This window comes from Osmerus mordax, chromosome 12, assembly GCF_038355195.1.
Source record: "Osmerus mordax isolate fOsmMor3 chromosome 12, fOsmMor3.pri, whole genome shotgun sequence".
NCBI classification, from domain to species: Eukaryota; Metazoa; Chordata; class Actinopteri; order Osmeriformes; family Osmeridae; genus Osmerus; species Osmerus mordax.
In genome coordinates this window covers 15,345,117-15,366,754 of record NC_090061.1, presented here as the reverse complement: position 1 = coordinate 15,366,754, position 21,638 = coordinate 15,345,117, and the positions used below count along the sequence as shown (strand labels likewise).

The 21,638-nt window shown below is 40.1% G+C and overlaps 2 protein-coding genes across 11 annotated transcripts in view; one reads left to right on the top strand and one right to left on the bottom strand.

The window, feature by feature from the left end:
- Positions 1-11: 11 nt before the first annotated feature.
- Positions 12-21,637, bottom strand: LOC136954733 (uncharacterized). Of its 3 annotated transcripts, XM_067248381.1 has the most exons (8): positions 21,512-21,637; positions 4,457-4,524; positions 2,550-2,654; positions 2,066-2,215; positions 1,692-1,850; positions 1,264-1,399; positions 1,040-1,135; positions 12-556 (listed from the first exon to the last, which is right to left on the bottom strand). In XM_067248381.1, the coding sequence occupies exons 3-8, from the start codon at positions 2,632-2,634 to the stop codon at positions 517-519; spliced, it is 666 nt and encodes a 221-aa protein (XP_067104482.1). In that variant the 5' UTR covers positions 2,635-2,654; positions 4,457-4,524; positions 21,512-21,637; the 3' UTR covers positions 12-516. The 3 variants fall into 3 exon arrangements, with proteins under 3 accessions (XP_067104482.1, XP_067104481.1, XP_067104483.1); XM_067248380.1 differs by lacking the exon at positions 4,457-4,524 and having other exon boundaries at positions 21,516-21,637; XM_067248382.1 differs by lacking the exon at positions 21,512-21,637 and having other exon boundaries at positions 4,457-4,554.
- ogt.1 (O-linked N-acetylglucosamine (GlcNAc) transferase, tandem duplicate 1) overlaps positions 20,808-21,638 on the top strand; it is a 58,239-nt gene continuing 57,408 nt past the window's right edge. For all 8 annotated transcript variants that reach the window (XM_067248377.1, XM_067248375.1, XM_067248373.1 and 5 more), the window contains exon 1: positions 20,808-21,176. In XM_067248377.1, coding sequence (XP_067104478.1) covers positions 21,140-21,176 — 37 coding nt within the window. In that variant the 5' untranslated portion in view covers positions 20,808-21,139. The remainder of the gene's footprint in view (positions 21,177-21,638) is intronic.

Here is a 21,638-nt window from a genome sequence, read left to right as displayed (position 1 = left end):
AAGTCTATGCACATTTACAGAGACAATAATGGTACAATATAAAGGCTATCATTTCCACCATAAGCACTTTGTAAGTCAAAAGGCTTATAAAGACAGTCTGCTTGACAAATGAAACATTTAAACATATTCATATGTCATTCAAAAGTTTTGCCAGCAACTCACGAATTCTTGGAGACTCATCTGTTGTGGTAACGTCAAGGTTGTAGACAGTTGTCTGCAGAAAAGTGTAGAAATGGACCAGGGAGTCATCATAAGACAAGTTGAAGATGTAGTGGGATTTAAACAGTTCATGCACTAGGTCCTGACGATGTTGAAACGTCATCTTAATCTTCTGTAATACACTTGTTTCATCAGGACAGTGAACAAGAAATGAAATGGCGTCCCTGCAGGCATCTCCATCCAGCTGCTGAGGCAGTATGGCTGATCTTCGGCGCTTTGGTCCTTGTGCTTGATGCACTGAGGCTTCCTTGACTGGACGTTTTCCTGTAGTCCTGGAAATGGTTTTGAGGCGCCACGCTAAATATCCAGTGCCTTTTTCCCCATCATAGAAATGCTCCTGTTACATTTAAATGAATAAACACAAATAATCACAAAATGATTTTACAGAAAGTGCAGTTAACAAAAGTAATTTCAAATCAGGGCACTGTCATCGATATTATTGTTGAATTTTGAAACTTTTCACTTTTATAAGCAACTGTAGTCATTTTATAATGAAAACTACAATGCCAAAGCCCTTTTCTGTAAATCTGGTGCTGTGTTTTCTTAACCCTTGTGTTATCTTCGGGTCATTCTGACCCATCAGTCATTGTGACCCACCGTCGTATTGCGACAACTTCACAGCATACAAAAACAAAATGAAGCATTTTCTTTTAATCGTTGGGCTGTCTCAGACCCCCCACATTGCGAAAGTTCAAAGACAATTATTTTTATTTGTTTTTGTATTGGGTAAAATTGGATAAACACAACGATGGTTCGTTATGAACCTTTGGGTCATGTGACCCGAAGGCAGCACAAGGTTTAATAAGGTGGTAAAACTTACATAGCCCTTAGGAGAAAAAAGGGATCCTTCAGTGCAGGAAAGAGAGTAATAAATCCCAGGGCATACTTCTCCAATTGCTGACGGGAAGGAATCCTGCTATAGAGAGAACAAAGTTAATCTTTGATCATTTTTCTTCATGTAGTACAAGAAACATTAGTTATATCATTACAGGTTTACAGCCTTTAATTACATTCCGTTGTAATAAAAACCTTTTTAAATCTTACCCATGGCTCTCAGTCATATCACTCGCCAATATGTTGACAAGCTGTCTCCGAGTGCGGTGCATAAGTGAATTTTCTGACTTGTACTCTTCAAGAATATCTTCTCCTCCAGGCTTCTTAACAAGGCCTTTTCTACCATCTACTCACATAACAGGAAAAGGAAAAATACGTTTTAGTGTTCAATTCTGTCTATTAGATAACATCACAACCACAACATGTCTGTAGACTAAGGGTGAAAGTTCAGAAGAATGTAAAAAAACAGCAGTGTTGTGAAAGGTAAAAATCTAGGAAGGGGGCAAATTAATAAAATGTTCTTTGATAAAAAGTGAGTTTGGAACCAAATGCGTTGATTGGTGATAATCTCAATTTAGTGTGACACCTTATAATTGATGGTAAATCTAAATAATAAGACTTTATCAGCTCTCAATTACCTCCTTTGCCACCCTTTGTTGCAGAACTGCTCATGTCTTCTTTGTTGGATCTATTTCTGCCTGTGGGAATACCCAGTTCTCTAAAGTCACTTTCACTTGAATAAAGTGATAGGGTATCCGTGAGGGAAGATGGTGTTGAATGATCTAAAGGAGAAAACTCTTTGAAAAGAGAGAATTTTATTAACTTAACTTTTTGTGGCTTTATCCATTTTAGTATAAAACATGTAAGTAACCCTAAAGTATTCAGATGATATTTTTTAGTAATCTGTAATAAACTTGACCCAACCTTGCCCACTGCCATGTTTGTTCCATAAAGAAAGGTCAACTGCATCAAAGAGCCCTATTCATTAACACGTTTTCTGACTGACACCAACCTTCATCTGAAATGCTGTCACGTACTGTCAGGCACAAGTCTGGATTGCCCTCCAACAGCTCTAGAAGAATGTCTTCCTCTACTGCTGTGTCAGTTTCATCAAAAATGTAAAGTTGAGCTGCATCATCAGGAAGCCCAAACTTGTTTTTGACTATAAAAGAGGGAATGTAACCAGATAAAGTCACCTGGAGCAAATTTTATATCATCATGCTTAACTTTGTATTTCCTTATTTTGTAAATGTTAAACTGAAAGAATCTGCAGCAAAACGTATACTGCCATGTACTAACTAATGTTGATGATTCCACTATGTACTGTCATTAAAAGTAAAGCCCTGCAATTAAAATAAAAGATGACACAACATTCTAATAAACTGTTAAATACAGCCAAAAATACTGAAATAATTCAGCCACAGAGAATCTTGTGCAGTGATTTGTTGCAAAAGTGGCTCCATATTTTGTTGGGCCTTTAACGGATGGCTATTTACCTTCCCTGATGAATTCTAAATAGGTGCAGCCTGAGTGCAATTTGATGTATTTCTTGATACTATGGTATTTCTCCTTCAGCAACATGGTACATCCTGAAACTGCACCTAGTGGAGAAAAAGGGTGAGATGTTAGCTTATATTTAAGTGGAAACCAACAACAGTGAAGATTGCTTATCATATGCAGGAAAAAAATCTAGTACAAATCTACAGCAGCGCAATTAGCGTCACTGTGTCCAATCCCGACCGGTTTTTAGCTAACATTCTGATAAAATGCCACTTCAAATATTGATAAAAATAATCGTATCACGTTTTCAGCTGATTTACTGATTTCACGTTAAGCTTTAACTTCTTACCTTTCGAGCTAAATATTGTTAAAAAATTTAGAGTTAGCTTAGCCTTTACTAGAGCCGGTCAAAAGACGCTGGCGCCGGTAAATTAGCCGTGCGCTACCCTTGTCCAAACCCGACCGCACTTCTAAACACTGGCCGCTGCTGTTTTTCTGGGGATATTAACTTGATCCAGGGTCACCAAACTGACCATCAATGCTGTCAACATATCCGTGGACGTAGTTATGTCCTCCACAATAAGATATCACGCTTCAACATCTCCAAACTATGCGATAAAATCTCAATTTGACTGTATACCACCACCTGCTGGATGTTTTGTTGAACTGTTCTCAAAGTTTGCTAGCCCCCATCCCTTCCTCCCCTCGACTACAGATCACGTCACACATGATCGTGTATTTTCATTGGCAAGACAAAGTAGTGTTAAGCTAGCGTTGAAAGACATTCATATGCTAACCCATAGTAGCAGTACGATGACAACACAGACACACTTGTCAGAGTAAAGATCGTCGCCCAAGCGTTGCCCGAGTGTCGCCGAGTGGTCTTTCGGCCAAAGTAACTTTCCTATATTATTTAGACATGTAAACGTCCATATATGTTCATGAAATTTTACACGTAGATTGTTTGGTATGCCTAAAATAATACTACTTACACTTTGCTGGCGATAGCAAAAGAAAATGCAGGCAAAAAGACCGGAAACACTCCAAACCCCTATTGTCCAAACCCCGTTCGGGTTTGGACAATAATAGTTTACAGCGGTCGTGATTGGACACAGTGATGTTAAACATGAAGGATGCAAACGGCGCGAAGTGAATATGGCGTAAAGACGCCAAAAGCCTTGTGCAGGCCATCATCACCAAAAAAAAAATGAATTCTCCCTGCTTCACTGCAGTGGACGTGCACAAAGCATTTTGAACCGGACAACGACGATGCCACATTAAATGACTTTCATTAAACGTTACTGTAGTGTAAAACACTGACCAGACCATGATTTTCTAAAACACCCTTAGCTCTAAGTACATGTTTTAACTTTATATTAAAACATGCTGACCTAATTTTACCGTTTTACAGTTGCTGTACTAACTTACCTTAGAGTGTTAGCTAAAGACATTCTTTATAAATTGATAAATGTGGTTCTCAACCTTTGAACCGAATATTCCTGACAGAAATGTTCTCTCTCACACACCAGCCGTCCCCATATTTAAAAAAAGCAAGGATGACGCCCCACCCCCACACATTTTCAGTTAGTGTAAACCCTGACTGGTATCTTAATAGAACCTTAGTAAATACACTGTTAAGAACTTTTATTACATTTAAACACGTATATTTTACCTCTAACGTTAACGTACAGTTGATAAACTTAATGAGAAAATGTAGGCTAACAAACGTTACTTAGCTACGTTAGCAACTAACGTTAGCTAGCTAGCTTAACTATAAGCTAGCAAGTAAATTCCATTAATCCACACGTTGGCACATATCGACTGCATCACACCCCTCTTAATGTTAAAACATGGTTTGAATAACGACCAACACGCTTTATAAATTGATAAATGAGGTTCTTACCTTTTAAACCGAGTATCCCAATCCCACACAATTCTCTTCTGGGCGCACTAAATTCACTGGCACGTTAGCTAAATCAGTGACGACAAATGTCCTTCTCGTCAATGAGCGCGAATTAAACGGATGTGGAAAGTAACTCAAAATGAGTGTATGCTCCTGACTCCTTGAAATGACGCCCCCCACAGAGCTTTTTCAGCACTGCAAGTGTTAAAATAACACAAAAATCAACACCCATTCACTCTGAATAATTTACACTGGGAATTTAACTCAAATTAACACTACAGATTTTGCTGTGTGTGCAAGTAAGGTCGTGCTGAAATGTATCTGTGTAAAGTAAGATCATGCTAAATTGTAACTTTGGTGTGTGGGCAAGAAGGCCGATGTCAGGCAGACTGTTTTGGGAGGCGAGTTTGTGATGCTCAGGGACCGCAGTGATCACAATTGGGCCTCTCAGCGCTTGGGAGTAAAAGTGTCAACTTGGAAGATAAGGTAATGTTGGGACAGTAACTCTTCTCTGCTTAAGGACGGGTGAGATCAGCCGGACTGACCACCTTTGGATATACTCTGTTCTGAGGTCACATTCCCTTGGAGACCCTGCCCCTGTCCCCCCTTTCACACTACCCCTCCCCTTGGAGACCCTGCCCCACCTGCATTCCCTTGGAGACCCTGCCCCCCCCCTTTCACACTGGATGATCTACCCCTTCCCCTTGGAGACCCTGCCCCACCTTCCCCCATACATCATTGACCCTGGCCTGGTCTGCCTCACCCCTTCTCCTGGAGACACGACCCCCCCCCCTTCCTTGGAGGCGCAGCTCCCATCTCCCTGCACGCCATCAGGACCTTGGGGCGATCTACTCCCTTCCCTGGAGCCCCCCCCCCTTAGATTACCTCAGACCTGTGGGTCTTGTCTGCCCCCCTCCCTGAGTAGACCTGTGGGTCTTCTCCGCCCCCTCCCTCTCCGAACATCACCAGATCCTTGGACTGCCCACCTTGTGCCACCATGAACACCCTGGACAACCACATTCCCACCCCACGGTCTTCTGACCAATCGCCTATCACAGACCTCCCTCTCTGGGGGGTACAAGACCTGTCTCCCGAGGACAGGGAGACAGAACTTGGTGTGGGCAGAACTGTCTCTGATCTCTGTCACAACCACTTTCTCAACGAAGGCCTTCGTTTGTTCTATTCTGAGACTCTGTTTCTGTGAGACTGCTGTTGCATCATCGACTGATTCATTGTATTAGACTACGAACATCTTGTGTTGTTTTCATTGTGTATCTTGGTGATTGCGTCATTACTTACATTAAACTACAAATAACTTGGTCCGATATTTAACCTTGTGTAGCATAGTCACCGACAAACTACGTGCCATCACACCTTTCCCCTACCCCTGACAAGGAGAAAGGGGGTTACCCCCTTGTCCTTATCTCCCAGAGCAGGAGCTTTAAAGCTTCTGGCTCAGCATGGGGTCAGAAACAGAGGCCACATGGCCTCAGTATCAGACAAATGATTTATAAGGAAAAACTTTCTTATGTGGATTTACAAACATATTCTCAAGGACTACATGGCTCATGGACACTATTTCAATGATAGTAGTTGATGTGTTATAATGTGTGCTTTTCTCATTTACTTAGAACGTTGTTTAATTGAGGTTTGATTATAACTTCCTTCAGGTATAGTTAAGTCAGCCAATCTTGATATCAAAATGATTGTACCATACTAAAAAACCCATTTACGAATGTTGTATTGTTATATTCTGAAGTTTAAGCATTCCATGGCCAGTTGAAATAACGGAACTCAAAAGCCACAGCCACTTCACACCTAGGCAGATCTCAGGACGATGCCCAGGTGGGGAGAACCTGACCAATGAAAGAGGTCACCTTCACGGGGACCCCCCCCCCCCCCCCCCCCCCTTGTTCTTTGGAGTATAAAACCCCCAAACGTACAAGCAAACCTTGCTTTTTCGCAAGGATTCACCGGAAGTGTTCGCGACACATCTGACCTATCCTTCTCAATCAGCAACTCACTGGACCACTAGGAACTTGAACAAAAGATTCCTTTGCTCTAACCATTTGACAACAACGAACGGAACTTTGACTCTTCTTCTTCAACTGACAACTGTAACTGCGATATTGCTACATTTCTTACTTGTGAACATTGGCATATTGTGTGACTTAATTTGTTACGTTTTAATTTTAGTTTGCAAATGATTTAACCTAGGATTAGTTAACATACTCTCCCATTGTTCTCCAGGAGCCGAGTGCACCAGCTGGGCGTACGCCTGGGTGTAACGCTACGTCCGACGTAGAACTGAAAGTTACGACTAACTTAAAGTTACGACTAGTGCACCAGTTAGACTTAAGCCCTTTATGTGCTGCACCTGGGTGTACATTTTATGCCTAGTGGGGAGCAGGCGTAAATTGGAAAATCGGACTAATATCCATGGTAATTATAATGTACAACAGTTTGATCGCACATGCAGCGCGTCTTGTTTATAGGCAATATATGGAAAGGACATTAAGGCGAGAAAAAGTTGTCCGTGATCGCACAAATCCACTGTTAATTTTATTGGTGATCGATTTCCAAGCTGATTGTTTCTGTTTGTTTGTGTTGATATTATTACATTTCCCCGTGAGCACGCTTCTATTCTGAGTAAACAACTCTAGAAGTTTTATAATTTCTCTATCAGTAAAATGTATTTTCCTTTTCTTTCTTTTTTAAATCCATGGCTTGTTTTGAAGGGATAGGCTACCTAAGTGCGCTTTGGATAGGCTCTTAAATGTGTTGCTTGGCAACGATCGACGCTTTCGCATTTTCACAAGGACGCGCATCTTAAAACCAGGCGTAGCTACGACCGTGGCCTGTCAAGCTTGGTACACTCGGTGTAAATTCAAATCACAAGTCGGACGTAGGAGTTAAGACCAACTTTTTTACGCCCAGCTGGTGCACTCGGCTCCAGAAGCCTATCTCTCTCTCTCTCCCTTCCCCCTCGCGCTCTCAACCTACCATCTTGTACCAACCCTCATCATAGTTTAGGACCTACTGTATACAGTTCAACTCAACTCTCAACTAACCTATAACTTCTCTGGTATTTGTTCATTAGTGTGTTTGCTGCAAGCAAAAACACTATTGTTATTCTGCATACTTATTATTGGGTGTGCTTTGCCTTCGGCAAGGGCACAACCTTTGTTCTCTCACATATATATTATTATTATTATTATTCTTTTTGCCCCCCTAAAACTCTGTAAATATTTGGCCTACATAGACAAAGTAGGTGTCAAACGTTTCGTCTTGGTAGCGATTGAGTTGCTTCTATTGGAATTTACGTTCCGTTGCATGGTTTAGGCTGAAGTTAAGTTTTTGTGGCGAAAAGTGAAGCTAACGGTGGCTAATTTTCTAGCCACAGTCACTGACGTTACTAACGTCACTAACGTCACGAAAACACGCGTGACTACCTTTGGCAGAACATTCGTTTCGCATCTGTTAACTTGGGGGATAGCTAGGCTAACTATAGCTTTACTGCAAGGCAGCTGCAGGAACGCCACAAGCAAAGAGGCCAGGGTGATGACTATTTACTAATTTTACTTTGTGATATGACACACAATTGTGACGTGTAATGTACAGTATAAGCTGATATTAGTAAGGAAGTACATCTACTTTCGGAAACAGTAGTCTACTATTTCACTGAAGTATTAGCATCATGACATTAGCCTGTGTTGCCCGGGCAACACATACTACAGTGGTCTATGATGTATCTGTTTTCAATCGTTAAAATAAACATTCCTCACATATACATTTTCGTTGTAGGATTTATTCTGACATTAGTAAATGATTTGTTGGTGAAATTACCATTACCTGTGGTTTCAAACCAGTGTAGCTCACTGCAACGCTGTAGCTTACGCGAGACACACTACAAAAACATCTACAGTACACAGCTGTTTAGGAACTCCCCTTACTTAAATCAAAAGTCTATCTAACTACTAACCTGAACTTCATTGCCACAGCCTAAACGTTGTCAATCTGTTCATGAAAATAATTAATTTCAGCCTAAACCGTACAACGGAACGTTAAATCCAATTCAACCAACGCAATCGCTACCAAGACGAACACAGCAGTAGTCTACTACTGTACCGTAGTAGTACAATTTACCGGGGCAGCTTCTCCACACAGGGCTATATCGCACTTGGCGTTGTTACTGACAATGATTGCTACCAGTGAGCTTTTTATGAAAGCGATTTTCCACTAAATAAATGTCAAGCTTATTTACGTTTTTGGGGGCATATTTTCAGTTAGCAGATGGTACTGTTTGAATCGCGATTCCATCTTCTACTGCCGGTAACGTCGTAGAATAATCTTCAAAGGGGGTTCTTTATTAATGAATGGATGCAATATGAGTAGGCTAAATGCCTTAAAATATCATGAGAAGGGAAAAACTTAAAAGGACGTTTAAGTCATAGAGATTATGTCAATTTTTACACCGGTCTGCCAAATTTATTCGTTTTGATTCAACGATGAGGCTGCCTCTTGCAGGGGAAATGAGAAGACATCTATTTCATTCTACACTTCACTGGTATTTTCAGTTGTAAATGAGCAGCAAAAAAAAACTTTTAAATCTATGTAATCTTTATAAATAATAAGTATGCATTTTTATATAAAATATACAGAAATATCAGTTGTAAAAATGTCATCCAAAAACGGACCCCTGTGCAACCGACGCAAGCAAGCACACCCTACAATTTCCCCAGAAATTGTACCCTCTCTAGTTTTTATTTATTTTTTCCTCCCACTTTTTTCCGTCGCCTACTCCTTTCACACCGTTTAAGCTACAAACACCGTTCAAACTTCATTTGATAAAGTCTGAACTGCTCTAGTGTGCTATTACTTTTCTCATTGATAACTTTTAAGGTTTTTACGGTATTAAAGTTTAAAGTGCTTAAAATGAATGGGTTTCAATGGTTCAGAATGTTCAAGTGAAATTCAATTGTGACGTCATGCACTGACAGAACTGTTTCTCAGCGCTGTTTTTGACACTGTTTAACAAATAAGAGGTGGTGCCCCTAAGAACTACATACTTTATTATAAATTAAGTATTGCTAATCTTAACCGTGCAAACCCCGCTACACCTGTATTATTCTCCACTACCCAGTTACACAATCCTTAACACTACATAGGGTAACAAGATGACGGTATTAACTAACGGAGATTTTTTTGGTGTAAATTAGGAAATAGCACAGAACCACTTGTATAATCTTGGACGTTAGTGTCTCGACTGTACCCGCATTGGTGAGCTATCTAGAGCTAGCTTGGAATCTAGTTATTAGCGTTCGGTAGCAGCGATGCTAATTCATACAAGGGAAATTGCCATTAGCCTATGCTAGAAGTGTTAGCAATGCCCTTTTGAAGTGGAAACGTAACTTCTTGCAATGTAATATTTACATTTATGCATTTAGCAGACAATTTTATCCATTTAAAGTTGGTGGATGTAAGTTTTGTATAATGTTACGGTTTAGAGATGTTTGAGTTTTAGCTCCTAATCGCCTATGTTTCCCCCCCTGCATAAAGGTAATCTATAACTTTTTAAATTGGTTGTGCAGGTTGCTATGTCGCATATCACAAAGCACTGTTTCTAGTATGGTGAGAAATGAATGCCAATTGCCACGTTTTGATAGCAACTAATTCTCATTGGTTTAAATTGTTTATTATGTTGGGGATGCAATGAGCATTTAAGTTAACGTTAGTTAGCATATTAGGTATCTAACAATTGGTCTTTATCATTGTTTAAACTAACAGTAAGTAAGTAAGTAAGACTTTATTTATATATCACTTTTCATACAAGAATTGCAGCTCAAAGTGCTAACCTTCATTTATTCTTAAATTTTCCAGATACAACTTGTGACTGCTGTAGTGAAGGTAAGCATAAGGTATTGATGAATGTGATGTGGCTTACTGTACACTTGCATATAAATAAAGCAAGCAAGATTGATAGGTGTAGGGGGAAAAGTGTTCCAGCTGTTATGTGGTTGGTGAATTAATGCATTTCAGGAAATTAATTTATGGGAACATTCAATGGTTGGGCTCAGTGGAGTATTTTGTAAAGTACAAGTTGGGTATTTTAATATATTTAATATTTAATTTACCTACAGGAACATCTTATAGGCTATGTTTTATCATTTCAAATGTGAATCAGTGGCTTGGCAGTATCTCAACAGTAAGGTTTGCTTTTATGTGAGCAACTGTCATGATTATTTTGGTGAAACCTTAGGTTAATGTTGAAGCCACTTTAAAGATACATTTCTCTCAATTGGTCTTAATTTTGTATTTAAAGTCAATAGTCTGTTTCTGTATGTTTACATTTTACAGACTTCAATTAGAATTTACACAGTTTAAATAGAATAAAGTTCTAGTGATAACTAGATGATCAATAATATTTCAATAACTGATCTACCCCTCTCAGGCCATCATTATATACTTTTTAATGTGGAAATTATCCTAACAAAAACCATAAAAGAATTCTTAGTCCATAGAAGATATTTAGACGATACAGCTGTGATGACATTTTCTGAACAATTTGCTCTATATGAGCGGACTAATCATGATTGCTCTCTGAATGAAATGGTAGAGAACCTCAATGATGCACTATTATCTGTGTTAGACTCTGTTGCGCCACTGAAAACCAAAAAGAAGTACACAAGCAGAACCTCCCCATGGCTGAGAAATAAAAATGTTAGTGAAATGAAAAGAAAATGCCGTGCAACAGAGAGAAAATGGAGGAAAACAAAGATTTACAATTAGTCATTTAGCAGACGCTCTTATCCAGAGCGACTTACAGTAAGTACAGGGACATTCCCCCGAGGCAAGTAGGGTGAAGTGCCTTGCCCAAGGACACAACGTCAGTTTGCATGACCGGGAATCGAACTGGCAACCTTCGGATTACTAGTCCGATTCCCTCACCGCTCAGCCAAAGATCACTATCCACTACAATATCTACAAAGATACACTAACCACCTATAACAAAACCATCCGTCTAGCAAGGAGAGAATATTTCGGCAACATTATTACAGAAAATGCCAGAAATTCCAGAGTTCTTTTCTCCACCATTGACCAACTGCTAAACACTGTCCCTGCCCCACCTCCATCCTCAGCAGTTAAATGTGAAGAGCTTGCTTTGTTCTTCAAGAACAAAATAACTTTGACCAGAGCTAGTATTATTAATAGTGGGGTCGAAACTGACATCAGTAGATTCTGCAACGTAACCATGAGCACATTTACCTGTATCACACTGAGTGAACTTTCCAAAATTGTCAACGAATCCAACTCCACAACCTCAGATATTGATCCTATACCCACAACATTCTTTAAGCGAGTGTTTGATAGTGTCTCAGGTCTGGTGCTAGAGATTATAAACACATCCCTTAGAACTGGTGTCTTCCCAGATGCCTTCAAAACAGCTGTTGTAAAGCCCCTATTAAAGAAACCCAAATTGGATAACAGTCTACTTGCAAATTACAGACCAATATCAAACCTTCCATTTATTAGTAAAGTACTGGAAAATATAGTTTTAGTCCAATTAAATTATTTTCCTGAAGAAAATAACATCCTGGAAGTCTCGCAGTCAGGTTTCAGGAAATATCACAGTACTGAAACTGCTCTGTGAAACTGTACTGAAAATAATTAGCGACCTCAGACTAAACTCTGATGCAAATAAAGTCTCTATCCTTATCCTGTTAGATCTCAGTGCAGCATTTGATACCATTGATCACGACATCCTAATCAATAGACTGGAAAAGCTTATTGGGTTCACGGATAGTGTATTGAACTGGGTGAAATCATATATCACAGGAAGGAAGTTTTATGTTAGTTTAGGTGACCATAGGTCCAAGAAACATGAGAACTGCTACGGGGTTGCTCAAAGAAGCTGTTACCACTCGGCGACATAATCAGAGAACATAACATAGATTTCCATAGCTATGCGGATGACACACAACTATATATATCCACTGAACCCAACGATGCAACGGCCATCAATTCCATTACCAACTGCCTGTTGGCAATAAACAAATGGATGAATGATAACTTTCTTAAATTAAATGAAGACAAAACCGAAGTCCTACTATGTGGCCCCAAATCCAAAAGAGAGATGCTTATTAAGAATCTTGGAGGCTTAACCCCCTGTCTTAAACCAGAGGTGACGAGTCTCGGTGTCGCTGGACTCAGATTTGAATTTCAACTCTCACATTAATAAAGTGACCAAAACAGCTTTCTTTCACCTAAGGAATATAGCAAAGGTACGACCATTCATAAACCAAAATGATGCAGAGAAGTTAATTCATGCTTTTATATCCAGCCGGCTGGACTACTGTAACGCACCTTTCACTGGTCTCCCCAAGAAAACCACTGAAAGACTACAGTTCATTCAAAATTCTGCAGCTAGATTATTAACCAAAACTAAAAGGAGAGAACACATTAGTCCTGTCCTAGCTACTTTACACTGGCTCCCTGTTACCTTCAGAATTGACTTTAAGGTCCTTTTCCTCACATACAAAGCTCTACACGGACAAGGACCTAGCTACATTGCTAACTCCTTTATAAACTACACACCAGCTAGAACACTGCGATCATCAAATGCAGACCTATTAGAGGTCACCAGAAGCAGTCATAAGAAGATTGGTGATTCGGCCTTTGTCAATTACGCCCCAAAACTATGGAACAAATTTCCCATAAATATTAGGGAAGCAAACACTGTAGACATTTTTAAAAGACAGCTTAAAACCGACCTTTTTACCGAAGCATTTAAGTAATTTTATCTCAAAAGGGTTTTCCTACTTTTATTAGTTATATTATTGTAGAATCTTGGTTTATTAAATTTGGGTCATTATTTGACTTGCTAATTTTACTTTGTCTAGGTCAGAGTTGGCGAATTCTGATAGCGTACAAGAACTCTGGTCGCTTGAAGTATTTAAACAAATATGTAAAACAATCTGTATTCTTGATCTGAGGCAAAGGATCTGTTAACAGAGAATACGGCCCATACTCTTGACCTGGGGAAAGGATCTGTTAACAGAGTGTATGGTTTTATATATACAGACCAGGGTGAACCAAATGTATATGTTACTTTTAAGATGCATGTGTAAAGTTGTTTCCTCTCTTGAACAGAGATCTTATTGGGATTTTTATTTTTGTTTGAATTGTTTATCGCTTGTATTATTGTTTTTATTGATTTTATGTAAAGCACCTTGAGCTACAATTCTTGTATGAAATGTGCTATAAAAATAAAGTCTTACTTACTAAAGGATAAATATTGGATGTCTAAAGTGAATAGAGATTGGTGTTTTGAGAATCCTAACCATCTCAATAGTCTGTATACTAGAACTGTTGAGGATAAAGGTATGATAATGTAAGATTATGAAATAGTTAAGCAGTCGTGTGGTATGTGGCATTTCATAGTTTCTGATGCTTTTCTGTGTTTATTTAGATGCCGCTTTCCAACAAGTGATCCAGGGCAGCAAAGAAGAGGTGTGCTGCTCCAGAGTACCACGCGTCCACTGGCGAGGTTAAACTTCCTCATGAAAAAAAGCTAAACCATCGGGGGTTGGGCCACCTCCCTATCCCAAGGCCAAACAAACTTTACCAAACTCTACCAACAAACAAACTGTTACAAACTCTGAAAAACAACCAACTATACCAAACTCTACCAACAAACAAACTGTTACAAACTCTGAAAAACAACCAACTATACCAAACTCTACCAACAAACAAACTGTTACAAATTCTGAAAAACAAACTATTACAAACTCTAACAACCAAAAACTTTGTGCAACCCGTTTCTGCAATGAGATGTCAGACTCCGTATCCGTACACCTTTGTCAAACAGACAAACTAACTCCAACTAACTCAATGCCAACTACTGTGGGAAACTCTGTGAACAAGCACCCTGTTACTGATGATGGTTTCTCCTTGACTAAACCTGTTACTTTTCCAGAGAGATCAGTGCTGATGGGATCGTTTCATCAAGGTCATCCACGGTTTGGAGATGCACAGAACAAGCAGTGTGGTGCCATCAGTCTGACTGCAGTTTTGAAGAGCAAGACTAAGAGTGTGTTGACTTGGAATACTCGAGATTTAGATGATGTTTTGGTGAAAGGGACTTGCCTGTATAGATCAATGAGAACTCAGGGTAAAATAAGAGTATGTCAGAGGAAGAGGTTACATTGCTGTGTCTGAACTGCCAACGAGACATAGATTGTGGAACTCTGATTTCAGAATAAACTTTGCTGAGTCGTTTACTGGATTTGTTCATGTTGAGGATTATGACCATGCTGTACGTGATGTTGCCATGCCATTTGATGTAGCGTTACAACGAACACTGTTGAGTCATGATGCATGTCTCTTAACCATTTGTGCTAATACATGTGCTATTGTAAAACAGGGAACATGGTTTGCGCTAATTGATTCACATGCTAATCGAAATGTTAACAAGAAACAACACATGGCAAGTATTGTTGCATATTTTAGCTCTGCTGAATCTCTGTACAGGTATGTGTTTGACTTTGCAAGCTCAGTTGGGGAAATGTGCAGTGCAGAGCTGCATGGAATGTGTAATGATGCAGGTACGTCTTCCAGTTACACGGTTAACACGGCAATCTCTCCAAACAGCAGGCCGCTGTACAGTGAGGTTGTGAAAGGAAGTGGTAAGGTGTACAGACAGCAGGTAGTCAAGTCAGCTATTGGTAACAGCACAAAAGATCCTGTGCCGATGAAAGCCGCTGCAACTTCTGATGTATTCTCAAGCACAGCACTCTACAGTGAAGTTCTGAAGCAGAAGCCCAAGGTTTGTGATGGTGGGTTCTCTGGTGATGTTGCTAAAGGTGTTGACATGTCTGAAGTATATGCTGTTAGATCTGATGTTAACACAAATCAACACAGTTCATTTAGCAGACGCTTTTATCCAAAGCAACTTCCAAGAGAGAGCTTTACAAAGTGCATAGGTCACTGATCATAACAAGATAGCCACAAAACATTGCGAGTAGCCAAAACATGAAGCACACATTGTGAACAACCAAAGTAAGTGCCAAAGGGAAGAACCATAAGAGCATGTAGTTAAACAAGTTACAATTAAACAACATGAACCGCTATACGTGCAAGTGTACCTGTGGAAAAAACAAGCAACAACTAGAGAGGGTACAATTTCTGGGGAAATTGTAGGGTGTGATTGCTTGCGTCGGTTGCACAGGGGTCCGTTTTTGAATGACATTTTTACCACTGATTTCTGTATATTTTATATGAAAATGCATACTTATTATTTATAAAGATTAAATAGATTTAAAAGCATTTTTTTTTGCTGCTCATTTACAACTGAAAATACGAGTGAAGTGTAGAATGAAATAGATGTCTTCTCATTTCCCCTGCAAGAGGCAGCCTCATCGTTGAATCAAAACGAATAAATTTGGCAGACCGGTGTAAAAATTGACCTAATCTCTATGACTTAAACGTCATTTTAAGTTTTTCCCTTCTCGTGATATTTTCAGGCATGTAGCCTACTCATTACATTCATAAAGAACCCCCTTTGAAGATTATTCTACGACGTTACCCGGCAGTAGAAGATGGAATCGCGATTCAGACAGTCCCATCTGCTAACTGAAAATATGCCCCCCAAAACGTAAATAAGCTTGACATTTTTTTAGTGGAAAATCGCTCATTCATAAAAAGCTCACTGGTAGCGATCATTGTCAGTAACAACGCAAAATGCGATATAGCCCTGTGTGGAGAAGCTGCCCCGGTAAATTGTACTACTGCGGTACAGTACTACTAGACTACTGCTGTGTTCGTCTTGGTAGCGATTGCGTTGGTTGAATTGGGTTTAACGTTCCGTTGTACGGTTTAGGCTGAAATTAATTATTTTCATGAACAGATTGACAACGTTTAGGCTGTGGCAATGAAGTTCAGGTTAGTAGTTAGATAGACTTTTGATTTAAGTAAGGGGAGTGCCGAACATTTTCTGTCGCCGTTTGACTTCCTAAACAGCTGTGTACTGTAGCTAGATGTTTTTGTAGTGTGTCTCGCGTAAGCTACAGCGTTGCAGTGAGCTACACTGGTTTGAACCACAGGTAATGGTAATTTCACCAACAAATCGTTTACTAATGTCAGAATAAATCCTACAACGAAAATGTATATGTGAGGAATGTTTAATTTAACGATTGAAAACAGATACATCATAGACCACTGTAGTATGTGTTGCCCGGGCAACACAGGCTAATGTCATGATGCTAATATTTCAGTGACATAGTAGACTACTGTTTCCGAAAGTAGATGTACTTCCTTAATAATATCAGCTTATATTGTACATTACACATCACAATTGTGTGTCATATCACAAAGTAAAATGAGTAAATATTTATCACCCTGGCCTCTTTGCTTGTGGCGTTTCTGCAGCTGCCTTGCAGTAAAGCTATAGTTAGCCTAGCTATCCCCCAAGTTAACAGATGCGAAACGAATGTTCTGCCAAAGGTAGTCACGCGTGTTTTCGTGACGTTAGTGACGTAGTGACGTTAGTAACGTCAGTGACTGTGGCTAGCAAATTAGCCACCGTTAGCTTCACTTTTCGCCACAAAAACTTAACTTAAGCCCAAACCATGCAACGGAACGTAAATTCCAATAGAAGCAACTCGCTACCAAGACAAAACTTTTGACACCTAGGTTGTCTATGTAGGCCAAATATTGACTGAGTTTTAGGGGGGCAAAAAGAAATAAAAATAATAATAATATATATGTGAGAGAACAAAGGTTGTGCCCTTGCCGAAGGCAAAGCACACCCAATAAGAAAAGGTAAAAACACTTAAGGTGGCTTCGCCGCTTCGTGGCTTGGCCACCAATAACAAAACAGGCACTGACAAAGAACCCACAAGGCCGAGGACGACCCAAAAACACCTGGGGCCTGATGTATAAACGTTGCGTACGCACAAAAAGCTTGCGTATGCTGGTTTTCACGCACACGTTGTGATGTATAAAGATATACTTGACGTGAGAATGTGCGGGCCGTCACGGAAAGTTTTGAGCAGACGTGCGAATGTGCGGACCGTCCGCAAAGTCTTGTCTGGCTCTGTAACTTGGCGAATTCTAACTGAAAAGTGCCGAAACTCACCAAACATTACAAAATAAAGTTTCCACTACTACGTTTATGACGTTGACTATTCAAAAAACGTAAAAATTAAAGTTTGATCATTAATGTGGATGATCACATTAAAATGCCAAAACCCAAAACGGGAAATGCTATATAGTCTTCTGTTTAATCCGCCACCACTTAATAACTTCTGTTAAACTTGAGGGTGTCAAACGAACGACAAAATCACTCAGGAAATGCATGTCACGCTAACCCTATAGATGCCATGCTGTTACGATGCGCCACCACTCGTTTCTTCATTTAAAGTTTTACATCAGACCATTTCTTTTTAATTTCTGCCATGGTCCGGTTCTCTGAACCCACATCATTTATGGCCCTATAATAATAATAATGATTTTATTTGTAATGCACTTTACATTTAGCTAAATCTCAAAGTGCTTCAGGTTAAAAACAAGGGCGCAAATAGTGACAGTTTTCCACTCCGCCGACTTTCTTTTGTCGCTAATACCTGATGACAGGCCGACAAACAAGACACATTTTCTCGCCTCCACCTCTGTTGTCAGAACCTCGATCTCACAGTCACCGTATTTCTTCGAATAAACGCTATGGCGTTTATAAAATAACGTTCATTTTTGGTGCAGCGTTTATTCGAGGGCGGCGTTTATTCGAAGAAATACGGTAATTCAGACAAAGAAATGACCTCAGGAGCGCATTTATAGTCCATCTGCATATTCATTTATGGGAGGAGGCAAGGCGGGGTCAGTGGCTCGTTCACGTGCGGTCAATCTCACGTTGATTGTGATTTATAAAGGAAAGGTGCGCAGGACCTGGGGGGTATTCGTCGTAGCTCGCTAAGCAGTTTAGCGAGCTAATTTTCAGGCTAAGATAAAAAACGCCCCTCTTTTTGGTTCGTGGAAGCAACTTTCGATAAATCACCATAGTAACATATCAATTAGCACTAACCTGCTCCAGAGCAGGCTAACGTAAGTGTAGCTGGATAAGCTTGCCACACCCCCGGAAAATAACATGGCAGCTCCCTTTTTGAGAGACCCAGTTGACCAAGGAGCTATATTTTAGTTCGATTAGCTTTCCATACCAATAGAGTTCTTCGCGATTGCCAAGATCGTTTATTTCACACGGATGAGTTCTTGTTTGAGCGATATCGATTCAGCCGACAAGGACTCATTTATTTGCAAGACCTTCTACATTGCCGCACATCACAAATATCACACGCCGCAGCAAGCTTTATGCTTTATTATGAGCTTATGCTGCTGTATGTGAATATGTAAAGCTATGTTTTACGAAATGTCTTGTCTTATCTGTTGTGCCTGTGCTTTTTATATGTTTCACTGTGGGAGAGTGGGAAACGTCATATTGATTCCTTTTTATGTCTTGACATGTGAAGAAATTGACAATAAAGCTACTTGAAACTTTAACTGTTCTTCAGACTGCATAGCCTTGAGGTTTTTTGCGTCAGGTAGGCTATAGGCTACATTTTTATACAGTATAGGCGATGCAGAAAACATTGGTAAAGCCGCAGCATGCGTTGCTGTAAGAAAAGTGTACTTGGCGCTTAACCAGCTGATGAATCAATTCATCATATTCCCTGGCCATGTCCCAGTCAATTAAATCAAAGAGGGATTTACACATAGGCCTAAATGCACATATATAGTAGGCCTACATGATATAAGCGCAGTATATCCTCATAATTGTCTATGAATTCGTATCAATTAGATACTCTTTGGCCTTGTTTTTATCTAGCCTACTTATTCTGAAAGAGTTGAGATCATTATTTTCGCTAGCAAGATCTCATTCGATTATTAATTTCCATTAAGCCTATACCAGCAGGCACATTTAAAGAAATGTGATCTGATTGATTGGGGTAATGAGGCACAAAAAAATGAGCCTATACATTTCCCCAAAACTTTCGCATTTAGCTTATTGGCAATTTTTTGCCAAGCTGCTTGTCTTGCTCTGGCAGCGGTGGCGGTGTTTGACTTAGCCATGATAATATATGCTTATTGTCTTATAGTGACTCATTATAATAGTTTTGCTCGGATGGCGAGAATAGCCTATCACCGCTCTCTCTTTCGTATTTTCCGCCATCATACCGTTAGAAAATCACGGTTTTGGTGATCGACCTTTCCTGCCTTTTGAAGTAGGACGTGCACGTGCAATTTCCCTGATAAGTTTAGCCTGATTGAAATTAACCACATGATTTGGATGCGGATCAGCCGTTGACGAACCGATATTTGCTATTCTCACTCATCTCGCTAATGTTAACGGGCTAAAGGGACAATTGATTAACTTAGCTTCAACCCTTACGACGAACGGGGCCCTGGCGTACGACCGGTTTTATAGATGTAAATATTTCTGTGCGTAGGTACTTTTCGAGTTTTGGCCGTACGCCATCTTCTGGTATGAAAGCTGCGCAATCCTTTATACATGAGGCCCCTGGAGAAGGAGCACAGAGCAGGAATTCAAGAAGAAAGGGCTGACGTGGAAACAGGTGGAGAGGATGGCTCAGGACAGACGAGGGTGGAAACAATTCATCAATGGCCTATGTTACATTTAACATTTAATCATTTAGCAGACGCTCTTATCCAGAGCGACTTACAATAAGTACAGGGACATTCCCCCGAGGCAAGTAGGGTGAAGTGCCTTGCCCAAGTACACAATGTCATTTTTGCACAGCCAGGAATCGAACCGACAACTTTCTGATTACTAGCCCGATTCCCTAACCGCTCAGCCATCTGACCCCCAAAATGTCCCAAGAGGAATACAAAGGCCTAACTAACTAACTAAACTAATCCTAAAGTAGGATTTCCTGGGGACATTAAAAGGCACCGGTTAACAGGATTGACCCACATGTTAAAACGGCTTGCCAGAAGCGGTCCGTGACCGCCACCTTGCGTGACACACTGACATAGCATCTCTGCCGCAGTGGGTGTATCTCAACATTGAGTCTTCATCCGCACGGTAAATGTTCTAATCTAGAATATTATCCCTACACTGGCAACTACAAATACATATACAATTGAACGAACAGGTAGTGTTACATTGTACATTATATCTCACATGCACTCAAATTATCATGTTGTATACATGCATAGTTTTATCTATGCATGTATACAACAATCAATCATTTTCCTCGGAACTATTTTCTGTCCGATTCCGTTCTTCCTCTCTCGCCATTTTTTACTGTAATCGAGCGCTGCTTTGTTGCGAGGATAGCTCATAGCATAGCAGGAGCTCGTGTTGAAATGTAAAAACAGCTAGGTAACTGGCGCCAGATGTTTGTCCTTTAATTGTACGATACCATTTCATAGTACTTGCAGCGAGGCAGATATTATTACCAGGATTAAGGCATGATCCAGGATTTACTTTGTTAGTTAGCTAGATTCATCTCGTGAACACAAAAGTTGGCTCCACGAAGATAGCTTACTTAGTGTTAGCTGTCATTAGCTGATAGGCTAGCTGTACGTCGACTGACGAAAACCCGTATACTGAAGTGGACCTTGCCAAATTACACACTGACGACCACCGTACAAGACTCGAAGGCCGAGGGGATGGCGAGCTCAGTGGGAAATGTGGCCGATAGCACAGGTATGTTGGAGATCTGAGAAAGTTGTCGAGTAGTGCCTAATTTACTTGAATTGCTAATTTTAGCCAACACAGCTAGACTACTTGCTCCTTCTTAGGCCAGCTAACTAGCTACTTAGTAAGTAGCATAGCTGACAATAAAGCAATGCATAAAAAAGATGGGTTGCTTGCTGTTTTTGAATTGTTACCACGCAATGTTTGGCTAGATAGCTAACCATATGAAATGCAGCAGTTGTCTTGGGTTGCGTTGTGAGTACAAATTGTTAGGCACGACTATATAGTAGTTAGGGAACTATGTTAGGGTGTTGTCCGATAGATAGCATTAGCTAGCTAGTTACCCACGATTGCTCCATGTCTTCCTAGCCATGTGTTGTCATCGCTGCCTTAGCTAAGCCAGCCCAGGATCCAAAATTAAATGTCTTTGTTCCATTTGTATTCGTTTCCTCCCTATAACCAATCATTTGA